The 22,183-nt window shown below is 42.8% G+C and overlaps 2 protein-coding genes across 8 annotated transcripts in view; one reads left to right on the forward strand and one right to left on the reverse strand.

The window, feature by feature from the left end:
• Positions 1-2,447: 2,447 nt before the first annotated feature.
• On the reverse strand, positions 2,448-5,752 carry LOC125632178 (uncharacterized). 2 transcript variants are annotated; one of them, XM_075126171.1, is made up of 2 exons: positions 5,665-5,752; positions 2,448-4,911 (listed from the first exon to the last, which is right to left on the reverse strand). In XM_075126171.1, exon 2 carries the CDS (start codon positions 4,092-4,094, stop codon positions 2,733-2,735), a length of 1,362 nt encoding a protein of 453 aa, XP_074982272.1. In that variant the 5' UTR covers positions 4,095-4,911; positions 5,665-5,752; the 3' UTR covers positions 2,448-2,732. The 2 variants fall into 2 exon arrangements, with proteins under 2 accessions (XP_074982272.1, XP_048695915.1); XM_048839958.2 differs by lacking the exon at positions 5,665-5,752 and adding an exon at positions 5,294-5,568.
• Positions 5,608-22,183, forward strand: part of EMSY (EMSY transcriptional repressor, BRCA2 interacting) — a 53,415-nt gene continuing 36,839 nt past the window's right edge. For 4 of the 6 annotated variants that reach the window (XM_048839814.2, XM_048839834.2, XM_048839824.2 and 1 more), the window contains exons 1-7: positions 5,608-5,725; positions 8,126-8,234; positions 11,132-11,231; positions 11,797-11,871; positions 14,430-14,605; positions 16,179-16,331; positions 20,402-20,661. In XM_048839814.2, coding sequence (XP_048695771.1) covers positions 8,165-8,234; positions 11,132-11,231; positions 11,797-11,871; positions 14,430-14,605; positions 16,179-16,331; positions 20,402-20,661 — 834 coding nt within the window. In that variant the 5' untranslated portion in view covers positions 5,608-5,725; positions 8,126-8,164. The remainder of the gene's footprint in view (positions 5,726-8,125; positions 8,235-11,131; positions 11,232-11,796; positions 11,872-14,429; positions 14,606-16,178; positions 16,332-20,401; positions 20,662-22,183) is intronic. The other 2 variants (XM_048839853.2, XM_048839869.2) reach the window with 1 other exon arrangement.

Consider the following 22,183-nt stretch of genomic DNA (forward strand, 5'->3'; position numbering starts at 1 on the left):
AAAGGAGAGCAAGTTAAACTGCAAAGGAGTGCACCTCCAGAATTGTATCCCTTTTAAGATGTGCTCAAATGTGTGGTGGCAGACAAAAATCAACCCTGACATCTGTTGGTTGACCATGATTCTGGTGACACCATGAAAGCAAAAGGATATGGCATATATAAATATGGGAGAGGAGAGTTAAACTTCCAGACTAGTTGCATAGATAGAATCATAGAAATGTAGAGCTGGAAGGGACCTCAAGAAGTCATCAAGTCTTGCCCTCTGCGCTGAGGTAGGACCAAGTAAACCTAGAGCATCCCTGACAGGTGTTTATCCAACCTGTTCTTAAAAACCTGCAGTGATGGGGATTCTCCAATCTCCCTTGGAAGACTATTCCAGAGTTAACTACCTTTATAGTTGGAAAGTTTTTCCTAATATCTAATCTAGTTCTTCCATGCTGCAGATTAAACCCATTACTTCTTGTTTTACCTTCCATGGACGTAGAGAACAATTGATCACCATCCTCTTTATACCGGCGTTTAACATATTTGAAGACTTAACAGGTCCTCCCTTCAGTCTCCTTTTCTTGGGATTAAACAGTCCCAGTTTTTTATAGTCTTTCCTCATAGGTCAGGTTTTCTAAATGCTTTGTCATTTTTTGTTGCTGACATCTGGACTCTCTTCAGTTTGTCCACACCTTTCCTAAAGTATGGTGGCCAGAATTGGACACTGCACCAGTGGAGGCCTCACTAGTCCTGAGTAGAGCGGGAGAATTTCTTCCTGTGTCTTACATACAACACTCCTATTAATATACCCCATGACTTTATCCCTTTTTGCCGCTGCATTACATTCTTGGACATCATCTTACAACATCAGCAGGACGACAGCAGCTGCAGCTTCAGACAGAACATATTTAAGTATCTTTTCTTTTTTATAAAACAATTTTTGGGCAGAAAGTGCCAAATACATTTTTTTTACACAAATGCATTACGGAAAATCCTTGCTGTCACTGAATGAACCACAAAAGGTTGTCTTCCACCATATCCATAGGACGTTTTGGGCCTGATCTTGCCAAATTGTCTCACTGACATCACAAATGAGGATTGGCAGCATCTGGCCCAAAGTTTGCCAGGGCAGGGTAGTGTTGGCAAAGGGAAGTGCAATTTATACCCCCCTGCACTAACTTTGCTGAATCTCACTGAATTCGTGCAACGTTTAAAGCCAAACTCTTCTTTCAGCTAACGTGTACAGGTGGCTCTACTTGCGTGCACTTTGGCTCTTTTCTAATACAATTTTTATTTTTAAAATAAGTGTAGTAACTCTGACCTTGGCATTTGCACCTGCTGCAGCTATGGTACAGCAGCCTCGAATGCTGTTTTGGGGAAAGAAATAGCCCATGAGAGGAGCTCAGAATCTGCACCAAGGGGGTAGTTGGAAGCTGGTTAGAGAAGAAGGTGAAAAGAGACTCTGCTGGGGTGAAAAGGAGCTTGACCAGAGGAAGTTGCATTAATAGAAGCTGGACCATGAAGGGCCATGTGTAAGGGGTCTGGTTGCAAGGGGCACAGAGCCTATGACCAGTGAGGTTAACCACTGGGATGCTGACAGAGGGAAATACAATGGGTGTGGCTCTCCAGGTGAGGGGCTGTAGTTCACAGGTGGACCTGTTTGATAAACATGTGGTCATCGCAGGGTAAAAGCAAAGGAGCATCACAAACCAGATAAAAGTGGAAGCAGGACAGTATTGGTGAAGCTGGACTTTGTAGCCAGGGAGAGAAGGAGTTGATTCCCCTAGGGTGACACAATGTTTTAGAAAAAACTTTTTATAATGCTGGTAATTTATAGTTTATTTTCCTAAGCAAGAACATTATATTATTCTATTATGTATACATTATTGTTCCTGCCTAAATTCTGGGTTTTTCCTTTATAAAGTTTAAAATTATCTCCATTGTATTGGTTTGCCTCTGCCTCCCCCCACAGTAGGCATAGCCCCTAGCTGAGGCCTGGGTCACTCCATATCCAGGATGAGGGTCTGAAAACAACATTCCTGGCTTTTGGGACCACACGGTCACTGTACTCACAGTTGATAGGCACAGGGAGCCCATAGAATGGAGCCCAACTGGATCTGTTTTTTTTTTTTGGGGGGGGGGGGGAGGGAAGGAAATTGTTTTATCTTATTTTTTTCATAGGAGAGAGGTATGTGGAGACTTTTTGCCCATAACACTTACACGACTGAGGGTGATTCAACATTCACAGCACCCACATTCTATCATAAATAATGTAAATTTGTGAGACCTACCCAGAATTTCCCATCAACCTAAAACCTATTACCATGGAGATAAAGGAAAAGCCATATGACCAAAGCAGTATGGCGAGCCCCAAATGTTCAGAAACCACACATCAGGCCCACCCAAAATCATGAGATTGACTTAAAAAACATTCGCAAAAAGAAAAGGAGTACTTGTGGCACCTTAGAGACTAACCATTTTATTTGAGCATAAGCTTTCGTGAGCTACAGCTCACTTCATCGGATGCACACTGTGGAAAGTTTAGAAGATCTTATTATATACACACAAAGCATGAAAAAATACCTCCTCCCACCCCACTCTTCTGCTGGTAATAGCTTATCTAAAGTGATCACTCTCCTTACAATGTGTATGATAATCAAGGCGGGCCATTTCCAGCACAAATCCAGGGTTTAACAAGAACGTTGGGGGGGGGGAGCGGGGGGTTAGGAAAAAACAAGGGGAAATAGGCTACCTTGCATAATGACTAAGCCACTCCCAGTCTCTATTCAAGCCTAAGTTAATTGTATCCAATTTGCAAATGAATTCCAATTCAGCAGTTTCTCGCTGGAGTCTGGATTTGAAGTTTTTTTGTTGTAAAATAGCGACTTTCATGTCTGTAATCGCATGACCAGAGAGATTGAAGTGTTCTCCGACTGGTTTATGAATGTTATAATTCTTGACATCTGATTTGTGTCCATTTACTCTTTTACGTAGAGACTGTCCAGTTTGACCAATGTACATGGCAGAGGGGCATTGCTGGCACATGATGGCATATATCACATTGGTGGATGTGCAGGTGAACGAGCCTCTGATAGTGTGGCTGATGTGATTAGGCCCTGTGATGGTGTCCCCTGAATAGATATGTGGGCACAGTTGGCAACGGGCTTTGTTGCAAGGATAGACTCCTGGGTTAGTGGTTCTGTTGTGTGGTACGTGGTTGCTGGTGAGTATTTGCTTCAGATTGGGGGGCTGTCTGTAGGCAAGGACTGGCCTGTCTTCCAGGATTTGTGAGAGTGTTGGGTCATCCTTCAGGATAGGTTGTAGATCCTTAATAACGCGTTGGAGGGGTTTTAGTTGGGGGCTGAAGGTGACGGCTAGTGGCATTCTGTTATTTTCTTTGTTAGGCCTGTCCTGTAGTAGGTGACTTCTGGGAACTCTTCTGGCTTTATCAATCTGTTTCTTCACTTCCGCAGGTGGGTATTGTAGTTGTAAGAATGCTTGATAGAGATCTTGTAGGTGTCTGTCTCTGTCTGAGGCGTTGGAGCAAATGCGGTTGTATCGCAGAGCTTGGCTGTAGACGATGGATCGTGTGGTGTGGTCAGGCTGAAAGCTGGAGGCATGTAAGTAGGAATAGCGGTCAGTAGGTTTCCGGTATAGGGTGGTGTTTATGTGACCATCGTTTATTAGCACTGTAGTGTCCAGGAAGTGGATCTCTTGTGTGGACTGGACCAGGCTGAGGTTGATGGTGGGATGGAAATTGTTGAAATCATGGTGGAATTCCTCAAGGGCTTCTTTTCCATGGGTCCAGATGATGAAGATGGCATCAATATAGCGCAAGTAGAGTAGGGGCGTTAGGGGACGAGAGCTGAGGAAGCGTTGTTCTAAATCAGCCATAAAAATGTTGGCATACTGTGGGGCCATGCGGGTACCCATAGCAGTGCCGCTGATCTGAAGGTATACATTGTCCCCAAATGTAAAATAATTATGGGTAAGGACAAAGTCACAAAGTTCAGCCATCAGGTTAGCCGTGACATTATCGGGGATAGTGTTCTTGACGGCTTGTAGTCCATCTTCGTGTGGAATGTTGGTGTAGAGGGTTTCTACATCCATAGTGGCCAAGATGGTGTTACCAGGAAGATCACCAATGGATTGTAGTTTCCTCAGGAAGACAGTGGTGTCTCAAAGGTAGCTGGGAGTGCTGATAGCGTAGGGCCTGAGGAGGGAGTCTACATAGCCAGACAATCCTGCTGTCAGGTTGCCAATGCCTGAGATGATGGGGCGCCCAGGATTTCCAGTGATTTGCCAACCCAGCCTGGCCGTTTTTCCTCTAAGAAGGGGAGGAATGATGATCTTCCCTTGGAGAGACAGGCTGCATGGTCAGAGGTAGGGCTCTGCTCCCCCGCCTCTGAAATGCAGCCAGGTCTGGGGAGGAGCATTGCCACTTCCCAACGGGAAGTGGAGAGGACTCTCCGGAGGGCAGAATCTTGGGTAGCAGATAGAATATCCCAGGTCGGGGTTCCAAGGGTGTGTCTGTGCAGATTTGATCTTGTGCTTTTTCAGGGAGTTTCTTGAGCAAATGCTGTAGTTGCTTTTGGTAACTCTCAGTAGGATCAGAGGGTAATGGCTTGTAGAAAGTGGTGTTGGAGAGCTGCCGAGCAGCCTCTTGTTCATATTCCGACCTATTCATGATGACAACAGCACCTCCTTTGTCAGCCTTTTTGATTATGATATCAGAGTTGTTTCTGAGGCTGTGGATGGCATTGCGTTCCGCATGGCTGAGGTTATGGGGCAAGTGATGCTGCTTTTCCACAATTTCAGCCCGTGCACGTCGGCGGAAGCACTGTATGTAGAAGTCCAGTCTGCTGTCTCAACCTTCAGGAGGAGTCCACCTAGAATCCTTCTTTTTGCAGTGTTGGTAGGGAGGTCTCTGTGGATTAGTAGGAGATTTAAAAAAAATAATAAATTCAGAGTTCTTTTTATTGGCCTCCCGTTGTGGAGTTTTCGTCTTTAGCCAGGAGGACTTTTTGTTTTTAAAAAATGAAAGTGGAGGCTCATACTGACTCCAGGAGCTGAGGGTTTAAGGCAAACAAATATCACAAGACTTGTGAGAGAAGGAAGACTTGTGGCAAGGCTGCAGGGCCTTAACTCCCTGACAGCCTCTCAGCCCGGGTACCAGGAACGCAGCCCCCCCCTCGGCTATGCAGAGGGCTCTGGCTAGCGCCTGGGTGCGCTTCGCCCCAGGGTGCCAAGTGGAGCCCCAGGACAATGGCGCTGGGTGCAGGGCAAACACGTTGCAACTTGCTTTGCACCTCCCCTCCCTTCTGAGCCGCGCCGCGCAACGCGAGCAGGAAGTCTGCCCCCTCTCGCGCTCCGTCGTGCGTTCCAAGGCGCTGGGCGTGGCGGAAGACTCCCGCCGGCGCTCCGTTGTCATACACAAAGGGACTACGCCTCCCAGACGGGCGCCGCGCGGCGGCCTCAAGCCACCGTCTTGGAAGCTGGCCCGCCCCTTGTCTCGCGCAACGGCCGCGAGTACGTCGTGACGTCTGAAGCGGGCCGTGGGCAGGGCGTCGATGAGGGGCAACTACAATTCCCACACGGCCCCGCGCGGCCGCGCATGCGAGCTGCTGTTTTGCCGCCATCTTGGCTGGACGGAGCTGCCTGCCGCCGCCACTAAACAAACCTGAAGCCACCCGGGCTCTGCCGCTGAGGAGCCTTTAGATGTTCCCGGAACGGCCGGGCAGGTGGGTCCCCTCCCCGCGGGAGCTGGGGCGGGGGCGGGAGGGCGACTGGCCCCTCCGTGGGCTGGTTGGGTGCTGTGTCCACGTCAGTGAAAGGCGCAGGAGTGGGCAGCTCCCGCTTCCCCCCGCCCGGCTGGCGGAGGGCGACGCGTCCGCCCACCGGGGTGAGCGGGAGGCTTCCGTCCGGCCCCCTGGCTGTGGCTGAGGGAGCTGTGGGGACCCCCCCCCACAAACACACACAACACCTCCTGGCTGTGGCTGAGGGAGCTGTGGGGACCCCCCCACACACACACCACCCCCTGGCTGTGGCTGAGGGAGCTGTGGGGACCCCCCCCCCCACACACACACACAACACCCCCTGGCTGTGGCTGAGGGAGCTGTGGGGTCCCCCCCCCCCACACACACACCATCTCCTGGCTGTGGCTGAGGGAGCCGTGCACGCCCCACACACACACACACAACACCCCCTGGCTGTGGCTGAGGGAGCTGTGGGGACCCCCCCACACACACACACACAACACCCCCTGGCTGTGGCTGAGGGAGCTGTGGGGTCCCCCCCCCCACACACACACCATCTCCTGGCTGTGGCTGAGGGAGCTGTGGGGACCCCCCCACACACACACACACCATCTCCTGGCTGTGGCTGAGGGAGCTGTGGGGACCCCCCCCACACACACACACACCACCTCCTGGTTGTGGCTGAGGGAGCTGTGGGGGGACCCCCCCCGACACACACACCACCCCCTGGCTGTGGCTGAGGGAGCTGTGGGGACCCCCCCACACACACACAACACTCCCTGGCTGTGGCTGAGGGAGCCGTGCACCCCCCCCACACACACACAACACCCCTGGCTTGGCTGAGGGAGCTGGGCATCCCTCTCCCCTCCATGTGTGCACACACACAACACCCCCTGGGCTGTGGCTGAGGAAGGAGGGAGTTGTGCCCCCCCCCACACACACAGCACCCCCCCCCAGCCAGCTGAAAGAAGAGGGGGCGATAGTGTATATCTCCCCCCACGCCGTGGGAGCTGTGTGCTCCACCCCTCCCCCACAAAGCCTGCCCCCCTCGGGCTGAGGAAAGCAGGGGCAGCTCTGTCAGCTGGGGGTTGAAGGAGCTGTTCCTGTCCCTTTCCCCAAGTTTATGGAGGCTAGAGGAAGCATTTCACTTCCTCCATCTTGGGGGGTTGTATTGGGGGTCACTAAGCTCCTGCCCGCCCATTGACCATCACCTCTTGTTGTTTGTGTATGGGATCATTTGTTTTCACTGAGACCAGGACAATTACAGGGTAGTGATAATGGGTACAATGAATTTGGGAGTAGGGGTAGGTGCATCCTGGGTCTGCTGTCACAGTTTCCTGTGCGTGCTCTGCCAGATCATCTCGTGCAAAGTGTATGATGCGATCGATGCTTTGTTTTTGTTCACGTTGCTAAACACAGAACCATAATCACTGCTCTGTGGCGCTTCAGTCTAACGGCCCAAGTGCAGTACAAGTATTGGCATGGTCTTGCACAAGTCTATTAACCTGTCTGCCTCTGGCGAGTAATTTTTTTAGTGGGTGGATAAAATCATTTTAATGAGTGGTTTTCATCGTTGTCAGGATGTGGTTGGACAAGTTAGATACTGTGCCTGTAGTGTGCCTGAACAAGTACATTTTCATGATGTTTTTGCCAGTGTGCAACATAACAGACAAATGCCAAATATATTCCCATGGATGGTAGAGTCACTGTAGCTGGAAGACTTCCTATAATAGATGCTCTGTGCGTAAGGAGAGGGAGGGGACTTTTACATCAATTCAGAGATAGTTCCAGATATAAGAGAGAGCATGGCATGAAAGAAGATCTGAGAAAGATATAGGCATCTGCCGGGAGAGAGGCTAGGATGACCCTCAGGTGTATCTACACTAAAGAGACTATACTAACATAGTTACTCTGGTAGAGCCATACTGGCATAGCCCCACAATGTAGATGCAACCTACACTGACAGAAGAGGTTTTTCTGTCAGTATAAGAACATCACTTCTCTGAACATTAGCTCCCTCCGTGGAAGCACTCTTCCATCGATATAGCTTTGTCTGCCTGGGGGTTATGTTGGCATAGCTACAGTGCTCAGTGGTGTGGTTTATTCACACCTCTGACTGACATAGCTATCCAGTATAATTTTCAAGTGTAGACCTAGCCTGAGGAAATGGCTATAGGAAGTCAATGTCTGGAGTGAAGTTGCAGAATTCTTTTATAGTGAAATGGCAAGCCTTTTGCAGGAGTTCAGGCAGGGGAATACGTGGATGGAAAGGAAGATGACCTTGGTGAAGTTCTGAGCAGGCTGGAGGATGGGAGAGATTGCACTAATCAAATTCTAAGATGTAGAGCATGGACTTTTACTTACAGTATTTGTATTCTTTTTCAGGGAGGTTGAGCTCTGTGGGAGCACAAACGCAGGGAAAGAATGCCTGTTGTGTGGCCAACCCTTCTGGATCTCAGCAGGGATGAATGCAAGAGGATTCTTCGCAAACTGGGTACAATTTGTGGCTCTCTGCTTCCTCCATCCGCCTGGCTGCTGGGACTTTGTGTATCTATCTCTGTTTAAAGAATTGCCAGCCCACTGTCTTCATTAAACACTTTCATATGTTTGCAATCAACATATAAGATACAGAAAGTGATCAGTAGGTGTCAGTGTTTGTTTTCACAGCTCTTGCTTTGATAGTAGTTGGTAGGGGTGGATGCTCTTTATGGATTCAATGAATAGAGCTGGTTTTAAACCTAATTTCATAGAATCATTTTGGTTGGATGGTACCTACACTGCAAATTATGATGTTTTCATGCACATTAATGTGTAATAGGAGACATTTCTGTCAATAGTGAGTAACTCCTCAGTTTGCTATGTCTGATTAATTTCCTACCTCCTTTTTTGGTTTTATATAGAGAAAACATATGAAGGTCAAAATGAATCTTGCAATGCTACCCATGTTTAGTTGTCACAGTGGTTAGAGTTACATCAGTAAAACTACTGTAATGCAGATTCTTAATGAAAGAAAATGTCCCGCAATACAATATTTCCAGTCTTCAATTACAGAAGGACAGGAACTGGCTGGGAGAGGTGAAAACAATCTCAATTAGTTTAATGGTCATAACAATAGGAGCCTCTTGAATTGCTGTAGCCATGCGTTGAATTCTGGATGCTTTGCCCAAATGAAAAGGGCTATCTGTAAGAAAGTTTCTGGGTATTATATCTGTAATAACATGCATATGTAGTAAGGCAATTATATTTAATAGTTTTTAATAGCATTTTAATATTGGAAGAAGAAAAATCTTAGTTTTCTTTTTAGACTTTCATTTAGGCAACATAGTCTAGTGGTTGAACACAGTAGAGGGAGTTGATATTTGATATTTGAGACTTTTCTTCTGACTTCCTACGTAACCTTGGGCAAATCACTTAACCTCTCTGGGCTTTGTTTTATCTATCTATAAAAAAAGTGAAGTACTGTACTACGTATCTTGCATCAGAGGCATGAAGATTAATGTTGTAAAGTTCTTTGAGGTCTTCAGATTATGCTATAAAACTATTATTATTAGAGAGAGAAAAGGGTGAAACTATTTTCTCTCATCTTGCTCCGTTATCGTGGGGAGGGGGTTTTGTTTTTAAGAGACAGCACATTGAGTATAGAATCTGAACCATTATTTTTATTATTTAAAAATGTATTACTTGTATTGTGGTAGCACCTAGAGGCCCTAAATGAGATTTCAGGTGTACAGACAGAGACAGAGGCTTATGCTATCTGAAAGAACTTTGTCTAAATAGACAAGATAGACAAGGGAGAGGAAATGGAAGCACAGAGAGGTGAAGAGACTTGCCCTGTCTCAAGGTCACAAAGCAGGTCAGTGGTAGAGCAATGCATATATCCCATGTTTCCTAACTTCCAGTCCAGTGCTGTATCCATTAGACCACTCTACAAGGCTCAGATACTCCATAGTAAATTAAACGCCATAGCAGATTTTAGAAAAATGTGTCAATACTTAAATCATATCTTAGTGTGATATCTAGCACTGCCCTGGGATCTTTGCAGTACATAGCTGAGGAAGCATGAAATATGGGATGATGTGGCAGCCTTAAATTTGAATTTGCTTGTTTTCATTTGTTTGTTAAACCTAATTTTATACCTTATTTCGGCCATTTAACTGGATTTCCCTTGACTGAATAGAGACTGCACCAGTTACAATTTGTCTGTACTACTTAGGGATAGGAGTGAGGAAGGTGGTGCCATAAGAATGGCCATACTGGGTCAGACCAAAGGTCCATCCAGCCCAGTATCTTGTCTTCCAACAGTGGCCATGATATTTTCTGTCTTATTATCTATCCCTTTCTTAATGATTCCCAACATTCTGTTCGCTTTTTTGACAGCCGCTGCCCATTGAGTGGATGTTTTCAGAGAACTATCCACAATGACTCCAAAATCTCTTTCTTGCGTGGTAACAGCTAATTTGGACCCCATCATTTTATATGTATAGTTGGGATTATGTTTTCGAGTGTGCATCACTTTACATCTGTCCTGTGATCTTCACTGTCTGCTATAATGCTAAAACATACAGTTCAAGGTCTTAATATACTGGCTCTCCATAAAAATACAACAACCTTAACTCAGACATCGAGTGATTACTGAGTAAAGTAACTTCATAGTCTAAGCACAGAAAAACACTGTAGTATCTCTCGTATTACTGTGTGGTACCTTAGCAAATGTTGACTTTAAAGACAGCAATTGGGTTTGTATATAAAATGCTTTATTACCTAAGCCTTAAATACTTAAGCAGTTATTGTCTGCCCAATGTCCTGGTTTGGGGGTTATGGCTGACCAGTGTGTCTTCTCTGTTTTCCCCTAGGTTTCGTCAGAACTGGGCTGGGTGTAGGAATTGTTTTGGGCATGGTTCTCTGGTTTTGTAATTTGGGTCCACTGGACTCACTTGCTGACAGCTTTTGAAAACAATGCAAGTCTTGCTTATTTTGGAAGCTATTATCTGACTGCTATCTGTGCACTAGTCGGTCTTTTTTGTTACTCTTTCTGTCCCTATTAATACTTATTTTTATGTTAACTGGGATTTGATTTTGTTGGTTTGTATAGCTATGTTTAGTGTGGAAAGGGTTTAGATTGCTAATTTAAAACAAGGTTTTCAGTCACACATTTTTTGTGAAATGTTCAATAACTAGAACAATAAGTCATTCACTCGATGTCTGAGTTAAGGTTGTTGTATTTTTATGCAGAGCCAGTATATTAAGACCTTGAAATTTATGTTTTAGCATCTTAGCAGACAGTGAAGATCATAGGACAGATGTATATCTACTGAATTTAAACCCATGATTTTATTTTTCCCTTTTTGATGTTAATGGTTAAGAGCTAATCATATTTCTATATTTCCTTAGAACTGGAGGCATATGCTGGAGTTATCAGTGCCTTGCGTGCACAGGGGGACCTTACCAAGGAAAAGAAAGACCTTCTTGGAGAACTCTCCAAAGTGCTTAGGTAAACCTCACACTACTTATGGTAAATGTGGTGAGTGTATAATTGGTTTATGGCCTGTTTTCTTTTAAAAGCATTGCACATACTTCCTACCAGAGGCATCTTCAGCTCTTAAAATGAATTCATAATCAGAAAAGAGACACAACAAACAATATAGCCGTGATTCCATATTTATTTTGAACCCATATTTATTTTCCTTTCAATGATTCCTGGTCGCATTTGCTTAACTTGCAAATGAAATTATTTTCCTCACTTCCATCCTTGTAAGATTGGAACCCAGAATTGGAAATCCAGCCATGTAGCCACTAATGTAATCTCTAGTAACTATGGTGAAATCCTTTCTATTCTCTAGGCCAGAGAATTATCTTTTACCTTCTGAATAATAAAACACTTCATTTTCACTGTCACAGGGAAGAGAAGCAAGTGGCAATCTCTAAAATGTAAATGCTGACCCCTCCATCCACCAGAGTGGTGCTGTTTCTAACATTTTCATTTTTGCTAACAGGATCAGATAAATATATTTGTCTTTCCATATCTAAAATATATTGGCTGCTTTCTTTTTTGACAGCATTTCCACTGAGCGCCATCGTGCTGAAGTTCGGAGAGCCGTAAATGATGAACGGCTAACAACTATTGCGCATAAGTAAGCTATTACTCATACTGAACATGACTTCCATAAGTTAGCAAATAGTCTTTGCATTGGGCAGTCCTTTATCTTTTAAGCCAAATACTAGAGATTTTAAACCACTAGCAACCTTGAAGGAATAACACAGCTGACAATTGTAGTAGTACATGTAACTATACCCTCAGCTGTTGCAGATCTGTAGTATGTACTACCGGAAAATGTGTGGAAGTTGTTGAAATCTGCGGTTAATGAGTCACTGTTTTGTTCATTAAGGTAGTGCTTAGGAGTCAGCTGAAAATGCGGCCCTATTGTGTCGTATATAAACATAGCATAAGAGAGAGTTCCTGTCTTGAAGAGCTTACAGTCTAAATAGATAAGACAAACAGAAAGTAGGGAAACTGATAAAATGTATATGGAGAGTGAACAATGTGATGGCTGCAAGCTTCATGTTTTGCCATGATTTTAGTTTTGTTTAAATCTTTTTGATTGGGTTACAATAGGAGAGGATTAGCTAAATGGAAGGATAAAGGATCTTTGGTGACCTTGAGGGAGGGGGTCAGAGAGGGTGGAGCAAACAGCCAGTCAACACTGGAGAAAATGTTTAGAGTGAAAATTTCAGAAAGCAGTGTGACATCATCACTGTCCATTACTCCCTGCTTGAACTGGCCTATGCAGCTGCTGTGGCAGTGTTGGTTTTGGCTGGCTCCTCCCTGTGTTTTCTTTCCCAAAGCTCACAGTTGCTGTGGAGAAGGGGATGCCCCCTGGGTCCTAGTTCCCTAAGGGGTGGGGAGTGGTATCAGTTCTGGGTTCTGGAGGGAAGGGTGGCCTGGCTGGGCCATATTTATCCCCCAGTTCAGCAGGACATGGTTGAACTGCTTTCTGCAACTGTTGTGCCAATTTCAGTCTCTAGCTAGCTCCCTACGGTTTTTTCCCCAAAGACCACATGACTGGGGGAGAGAAACTGGTGCTCACTTAAAGATAAGTGAGATGCTTAGTACTCTAATTATCTAAAAGTAGTTTTCAGAATTAAATAAATGGCTTGAGAGATTTTATTTTAAGGGGGAAAGAAATGCCTTAAATTATTTAATGTTCAGCTAGAGAATAAGAATTTCTCTTTATTTTCATAAATTAATATAAAACAGCTATAGATTTTAAGTGTGAATCTTACAATTCTGAAATTATAGGGGAAAAAGCAATAAAGCAATCATGTATAAGGAGCCTATCATATCAGTTAGCAATATTTTGAACTGAGACTTACCAAAAGGCATATTCTTTTGTAAACTGTCAGACTCATAGATATTAAGGTCAGAAGGGACCATTATGATCATCTAGTCCAACCTCCTGCACAACGCAGGCCACAGAATCTCACCCACCCACTGCTACGAAAAACCTCTCATTCAAATGTTTCAGGTTTAAAGGCTTGGAAATAGTCTGGCCTATTAAACAACTACATAGCACAACAGTTCAGATTTTTTTCTTTAAAAAAAGTGAATAAAGAATAGCTTATTTAATAAAACAATCAGGATTGATTTCTTAAATTGAATTTCCTGTTAAATGCTGATGACGATGTCAGCAGTTTGCAAAACTCATGCAGTTTCTACCTCAAGGGGATTAAAATCTAGAACACACAGTAGGAAACCCAAAGGGGGTGCTAGTTTATGGAATGCCATATCTTTTTGTAAATCTCTTTTCTGTGTTTCACATTAAGAAATAATATAGCAGAGAGCTCATTTGACTGATGTGGATTAATTCTTAGTGATGCTAGGAAAGTGCAGTATTGCCATTAGATATACTGGAGTTAGCACTCTTAATATAAACTCATGTTTGCAGTTATTGTCAACAAAAATTCTAAATTTTACCTCAATTGATGCTAATCAGTAAGTACTGTAAGAAAATTTATGGAAGATGCTGAAACAAATCTGGGTTTAACTGAGAAATAGACTAATTAGCGCTAATTTTTTTACTAGTTACTTAGTACTGTTAGCCAGAGTTAAAAGTAGTTCTTCAGTATGTGGTAATAAGTTAAATGAAACTCTCATTGAAAATTATAGTCTACAATTCTGGCTTCATTGATTCAGTGAAATGGTCATACAAAACAGAAGCATTTCTGCCTAGCTGAAAAAGGAGACAACATGATTGTTAAGTATTCTATTTTGTCTTCAAACTTTGAGGCCAATTAGAAGTTAAGACCAGGTGGTTGGCCTCTGTTAAGGGAAATGCATGGGCTGAGTCATTTGACATGTTGCAATCTTGTTTGGGCTATTGTGATGGGGCTTAGAATATTTTTAATTAAGTAGAACGAGATCTGCCTTAGAAACGATTATTTCTATAGCACACTTAGTTTGATAGCTGTTTCATGAACATTGTGCTTCTGATATTTTTAGCTAGTTAGAGGAGTATAATATACACTAATTTGCAAGTCTGCTTTTTGAGTTATGTTTTACTGTGCATATTCTAGGCTGTCACTAGAAGAGAAATCCTGTTATCTAGTAGCTTTTTTCTGTTGGAAAAGTATATTTAGTCAGTAAATGTGCTGGATAAGAGAACACTTTCACATAATATGCATTTCTGTTTAGTATGTCTGGACCGAACAGCTCTTCAGAATGGTCTATAGAAGGTCGTCGACTGGTGCCGCTGATGCCACGGCTGGTTCCACAAACAGCCTTTACTGTAACAGCTAATGCTGTTGCCAATGCAGCTATTCAGCACAATGCATCTCTTCCAGTTCCTGCAGAAACTGGGAACAAAGAAGGTGAGGGAATCCCAATATTTTACTGCAAGTAGTGAGGATGTGAGAAGAACAATTTCACATTTTAAAGGGATACCATAAGCTAGCTTAGATCCAAAGTGTGTAGGTTATATTTAAAATAAAAAACAAAAATCCCCCTTCATTTTCATACAATATTAATAGAAATGTTTTCATGAAATCTGATTGGATTTGAAGTCCCTTTAGGAGTTTTTGCAACCTAAATGTAGTATTGTGCTAGTGCAGCGGTTCTCAAACTGGGTCGGAACCCCAAAGTGGGTTGCGACCCTGTTTTAATGGGGTCACCAGCGCTAGCTTAGACTTGCTGGGACCTGGCTCCGAAGCCTGAGCCCCACCACCTGGGGCTGAAGCCCAAGGGCTTCAGCCCCAGGTGTCACAGCTCAGGTTACGGGCCCCCTGCCCGGGGCTGAAGCCCTTGAGCTTCGGCTTTGGGCCCCCCGCCCAGGGCAGCGGGGCTCAGGCAGACTCAGACTTCAGTCCCCCCTCCTGGAGTCATATAGTAATTTTTATTGTCAGAAGGGGATCGCGGTGCAATGAAGTTTGAGAACCCCTGTGCTAGTGCATTAGGAACCGGAATATGAAATTGACCAAAAGCACAAAGGAACTTGACTGGTTCACTATCTATGCGAAGGAAAAAGCAAAAATGTAAACCACATATGTTTTAAATGTTCGGAAGATGTAAAGTGTGGCAGTTGCTATAAATGGTGCAAAGTTAAATTCCTAAAAATGAAAGAAATAAAAAAAGTTGTTGTTACAGGCCCCATTAAGGTACAGTGATACTCAGAAAGCTGACTTTGCAAAATGACGTGGATCTCCATTCTTATTTTGTCACTCCAGATCAAATGTTCTAAATTAACAAGTCAAAAGATGCCACCCCCATCCTGCCCGTACCCCCTACAAACTCCATCTAAGCTGCAAAGTTTTATTTTACTTTGTTTTATGGGTTTAATTACAGTATATTTACACAGTTACAGAAAACCTAACACTTCCTGAATTAGTTTTTTTCTGACAGATTTGGGAAACGTTATACCACCTGCTTTGTCTTACTAATGCTTGTAAACATCAATGTTACAGCAATTAAACAAGGAAAACCATTTTAAAATACATTAATCTGTCTTAATTTAAAGAGGGTTTTCAGATTGATTCTAGGACTGACATGCCACTGAACACAATGCAATAACAATTTTATATTTATATCACTGATCTACGCTAGAGTCCTAAGCACATTAAAACAAAGTTAATTTAAATACTAAACATGTATAAGATAAACTATAATATAAAACACACAGTCAGTAGAAAAGAAAATAATATCAATGGTGTCTCTAAGGTCTTCTCAAATAAAAACGTTTTAAAATCTGCTTTGAAAGCAACTAATTCTATGGTCATTCTTGGGTCAGAGAGGACACCACTCCACAGTAGCAGGACCGCAGAGGCAAAAATGTGGATAGTGACCCAATAAGCCTTAGGCTTTAATTTATCTTCAAAGCTGTCAAAATAGTGCTAGGATAATGGAATTATTTACTGTAGTTATGTGGAAGGTGTCTTCTCTCCTCTTCAGTGGTGGTTTGCTATTCCTACACAAGTACCACTTCAACCCCAACATCTACCCCTGTTCCAAGTGGCAGTGTAGCAACAGTGAAGTCCCCCAGACCTGCCAGTCCAGCCTCCAATGTAGTCGTCTTGCCAAGTGGAAGTACTGTTTACGTCAAAAGTAAGTGATACCAGTAACTTTGATTAACAAAACAGAAAGGGGATGGTCTTGTGGTTAAAGCACAGGACTCTGACTCAGGTAATCTGGGTTCTAGACCCAGCTCTGCCTCAAATTTACTATGTGACTTTGGGCAAGTCACTTTACTGATAAATACACTAAGGCACAAAGATGTTAAAGTGGGATTAATACTTCCCTTCCTCAGGGTATGTTGAGGCTCAATTCATTGATGGAGATATTTTGATGTATGGGATAACAGAAGTGCAAAGTATGAAAAATAAAACCTAGGAATTGCCATGCAATAATGGATCATTTGTCCATCTAGTTTGGAATTTTGCCTCTGATGTGGTCATGGCTAATGCTTCAGAGGAAGGTTTCCCTTTCACCTCTTCCCCAAAGTATGCACCTGGCCGACTGCTGTCATTTGAGGGAGTGGGAAGGAGGAGAAACCCTTTTTCCCTTCTCAGATGAGCAGGAGAATTTCTAGGAATATCATTTTCCTACAAGCAGTCATGTGCCCTAAAGCAGCAAGTGATATGGCATGTCAAGGTAAAGTGCCAAATCCTTACCTGATGTAAATCAGGTAAGGATTTGGCCCTTTATGGATATTACCAAAAGAATATAAACTTAAAATAATATTGCTTTCCTGCTGTTTTTTTTCTGAGCAGTAGCTGAACTTTTAAACAAACTACACAACTAACCTCACGCAGGGATTCTATTACAATTTACTTGCACAGTGCTGTGGCTTGCATACTCCTATAGTTTTGCACTGTGTTGGGAAGTACAGGCTTAGAAACCAACTACATCATTTTACTATTCCTACTATCACGGCGGATAAAAATTGATGACTTTAAAATAATCAGAAATCAGATTTTTTTATTTAAATGTATATACATTTTTGTTTAAAAAATAACCCTATCTAAAATTAAATTTGAAGTTGATAACCTGTGTTAGTGTCAATGTGCTATAATCTACTGAAATAATTTAAATAGAAAATATGCTGCATCAATGAGCCCTCCTCAGATTTTTATTCTGTTTTTAATTACATACAGAATCAGAGAGAAAACAGCTTTTGAGGTCAACTCAAGCTTTATAAATGTCACAATGTAATGTAATTAAGTAATTATCTGTTGTTGTTTTCAGTCTTTATAAAGGAGTGAATGCAATTTACATTTTCCAGAAAAGCTTTAGCTGTAACTAAACTGAAACCAAAGGTAATTAGCAAGTGCAGAGAGAATATTTTCTTCATTTTGACTAGTTCAGTCAAAATTTAGAAACTGATTGGGAGTTGAAAAAGGAGGAAAGTTTGTCTAAAAATAAAAGCCGGGTGGGAGATGATGAGATTAATTCTAAATACTTGAAGGTTATGAGGTCAGATTTTCAAAAGTATTTAGGTACCTGAAGATGCAGGTAAGTGTCTGCTGGGATATTCAAAAATGCCCAAGCAGGTTAGGCAGCTAACTCGTACTGAAATCACCTTAGAAAGGCATCTACACATCTTTGCAATATTTGGCCCATGGTGACCAGAAACAATGCGTCAATTCACTAACAGTTAATACTTCCTTTGCTTAATAAATCAGTTTAAAATGCAAACGTGTTTTGGTAAACTTGTTTTCTTGTGTATCCAGCACATTTAAGGTAATTTTACATTACCTTAAATTACATTACATTACTTTAAATTACATTACTTTACTTAACGAAGTAACAATTTAAAAATGCTGCTTGTGTACAGTTTTAATTTAATTCCAAATTCCATTCAAGTGTAGCTTGACACAAATGCCCAGTAAAAATTTCCGCCTAATACATAAGAATTGGATCAATTCACCATTTTCTAACATTAAAAAAAAAATTAAAATTAAGAATTTGAATAAATGTATGTTAAGCCATATGAATACTAAAATAAATGTACAGATATAGTATATCCTCCTGGTTAGCAAAAAAAAATACCAAATTTAGTCTAAAGGTTTTATTTGGTGGGAAATCAACGTGTTTTAATGCTTATATCAACCAATGAGAATAAACCTTTCTTTAGGAAAATAATTGAAAAGTACAAATGCAAATGGAGATTAAAACTGATTATTTAAATCAAGGTTTCCTACTTGCAGTTGTAAATTACTTGGATTTAAATCAATCTGCCCTACCTACTATAGAAAGGTACATTATTTCAGATGTAAGATCTAGAAAAATTGATGTTCTCTTAGCTCAAACAACTGAAATCGAAACCTTAAAAAAATGCTATCACATAGTAATGACTCAGCCTATGATTTGGTCATGAAGGTCACGGAAGTCATGGAATCTGTGAATTCCGCAGACCTCCATGACTTCAGCCTGCAGTGGCTGGGAGCTGCAGCGCACCCCAACTGCCTTTGGTGGCCGGGAGCTGCAGGGTACCCCTGCCGCCCAGAGTGGCGGGGGCCCCGCAGCTTCCCAGCCCCCACAGGTGCAGGGGGGAATATCCCAGAGGTCCCCAGTCCCTGCAGGCCGGGGTGGGAGGGATCCCTGGCAGTTCCTCAGCTGCAGCTGCTGGCAGGGGAATCCCCCGCAGCTCCCCAGCCTACACATAGGCGTCAGGGGATCCCCGGCAGCTCCGCAGCTGCGGGTGAGGGTCCCTCCTAGCCACTGGGCAGGGGCCGCAGTTCCAGCCACAGCAGGGTAGGGTGCTGGACCCTCCTCCCTCCCCATTTTGTCATGGACATTTTTAGTAAAAGTCAGGGACAGGTCACAGCTTATGTGAATTTTTGTTTATTGCCCATGACCTCTCCGTGACTTTTACTAAAAATGTCCATGACAAAATCATAGCCTTAGTAATAACTATAAGACTGGTCTGGATTCAAACAAATGATACAGGGATGAAAAAATCTCATCAATTCCCTAAATCATCCAATCCCTCAATTTTTTGCATTTGAATTTTTGCTGAGAGCAGATTTAATTCTTCTTTTGCAAGATGAGGGTCTGACCATGAGCATCTCCAGTCATCTTGTACAAAGGTGAACTGCAGGCATTTAGCATGTTTTTCAACTCATCGCCTTTGACTTATGTTGTTGCCCATAAGCGGCATCATGGCTGTATGCGATATTGTCAAAGAGGGTTACAATACACCTCCATGCATATAATGTCTGACATTCTGTGACCCTTTTGGCCAGCTGAAGTAAGACAGTCTTGGACGAGGTCTAGTATTTTATGAAAGTAGCGCCATACTGCTTATCAAGATCAACAGAGCATGTTCTAGAAAGCTATTGTCAGTGGTTCAGCGGAGTGTTACAGCAGATATATTTTCTGCACCTGAGGTAGGTGATTGTGGGGGTGAAGAAACTTTTTTGAGGCAAAAAGTTTCTTTTGCAGGATTGCATATTGGTAGAAGTTTCAAAATGTGAGTAAATGTGTCAAAATAGTCACTGCTTCAAACTGCTAAAGGCACAAGTTGACAAAGTGGAATGTGGTCTTGGCATCAGGAATGCATCATATGATAAATAGATCTTCAGAAGCTATTTGAAGGAGAAAGGGATGCTGCTGAAAATGTACTGGGTTGCATTAAAGAAGGCACAAGGGGTAAGGGGGCATGGTGTGATGAAGCAAAGGGGGAAATTTTAGTTACATGTGGAAAATTGCCATAGATGAAAACTGCTAGAAAAGCTGAATGTGGAGTTCTGAACAGGAACGCACTTGAAAAATGTCTTCCCATCCCCCTCACACATGTGCAGTCTCATTAGCGTAACTTCTGCCATTTTTACACAGAATAGCAAAAGCCCCACACAGGTTATTACATTCTTTTAATTTCTTAACCAGAATTAAACTGCAAAATTACTCAATACCCTTAGTGTTCTGTTTTTTTTTAAGAGAAATTCAGTATTATGAAAACAAGTGTGATCTGTGGGAGGGAATTGGAACACCTGATTCTGTTCTCAGGTGTGTCATGGACTTGCTGTGACCTTTGGAAAGTTTTATCTTCTCTCTGCCTTGTGTTTTCCCATTTGAAAATAAATGTACGACTTAACAAGCTTAATGTTATTCGAAAGCAGGGAGAGATGGTCAGATGAAAAGTGCTATATAATTGAAAAGTCCTGTTCTTCCAGGTGTCAGCTGCTCAGATGATGATGAAAAGCCCCGTAAAAGACGACGAACTAACTCTTCTAGTTCCTCTCCTGTTCTTCTGAAAGAAGTCCCGAAAGCAGTCACTCCTGTCACTAAAACTATCACGGTGCCTGTAAGCGGCAGCCCCAAGATGAGTAATATCATGCAGAGCATTGCCAACTCCTTACCACCACACATGTCTCCTGTGAAAATAACATTCACTAAACCCTCAACACAGACGACAAACACAACAACACAGAAGGTACGTGGGGGAATCCGCCAAGCATTACGTAATTGTATTTCTGTCAATGAATAAGACATGATATTTAGCTTTTTCCTTTCTACAAAGTGTCAAGCTATATTTTAAGGATTGTTCTTTGGGTAAGATAATCCCTCTTTTTAAAACAAAAATCTGGTGTGACTGTAGTGCACCTTCGCGTGAAGGGACCTGGATTGACAGCCCTGGAGACTGAAGCCCTTTTTTTATCCACAGAACAGGCACAGCTCAGACAGTGGGAGTGCAAGCTTCCCCCACTCTGCCCCACCAATGTGCATCAACCCTGACCTGAAGGGATCACTTCTAGGGATGAGAGGGAATTTAGTCTCCATGCTCACTCAGTTATTGGCCTCTCTGGTGAGACTGCCAACAAGTTGCCAGTTAGTACCTTTTGTGGTGTTGGGTTTTGTGATATGGGCACTAGTCCACTGAGAACTGGATCACATAGGCCAATGAACAGCCATCAGATGGTAACAACTTTTGGTCAAAGGTAATCTTTCTTATTTCTCTTTTCCTTAATTTAAATTATTCTACTTTTGCAGTAGTAAGACCCAGGAAACTGGGTTTGGTCTTTCCATGGCCCACTCTACTTCATGTAGGAGATCATGCCTCCAAGGAGGCATGAGATTTCTCTTTGGGCCCAGCAGGACTTGTTGCTAGATCTGAACAGAGATTGTGGGGACGTTATTTTCATCTTCATTCTACTCCCTTTACATAGTATTGTGGCAGTTGAGCTCAACTGAGGTACTCAAACTAACAGTGCCCAAGTTTGACCATAATGGGGCTGGAGGCAAGCAGTCCTCAGCTGTAGAATATTTTTTAAATGGACCCTGCATTTGTTGATTTCCAGATCATGCTGCAAGACCTACTTGTTCTCTCAGGCTTTGGGGGAGGGTTTTAAATGTTGGACTGGTCCTCCGTGACATTTTGTTTTTGATTTTGTGGGTCCAGAGTATTGGCTGGATGTATTTTAATTAACTAAAATAAATCATCTTTAAATTTAAACACAATAGTGACAGTGAAAATACTGCAAACCAAATTCATCTTTGGCGTATCTATTGATTTCAGTAGATTTATATGAGAGGTTAATTTGACCTTGACACAAAGAGCATTGATTTAGATTGGCCTCTAGAAAGCATTTCTCAAATAATGAGAGATTCTTGACTTTTGAGCCCAACCTTCCCACCATAATCTTTGTCAGACTCATAGATTTACTTTCTAACTTTATGTGGATTAGCACACTTCCCATGTCCTGATTTTGGACGCTTAGTTCAGTGGGGTAACTTCCTACATTTTAGTGTGAAGATAGTGTGTGTGTTCCTGGCCTTTCATAATGTCTGTTCAGTTGTGTAAAATAGGGGATGCTTTCATTTAGTTCCCTGAAGTCCAGCAGTATCACTGCTCAAACAAACGTCTGCTGGAAAAGCATTCTGGTTAATGGCATGCAAATGAGCATGAGCACATCAAATATAAGGTCTTGCTTTCCATGCAGCAAATATTACTTGGA

The sequence above is a fragment of the Caretta caretta genome, chromosome 1, assembly GCF_965140235.1.
Source record: "Caretta caretta isolate rCarCar2 chromosome 1, rCarCar1.hap1, whole genome shotgun sequence".
NCBI lineage: Eukaryota > Metazoa > Chordata > Testudines > Cheloniidae > Caretta > Caretta caretta.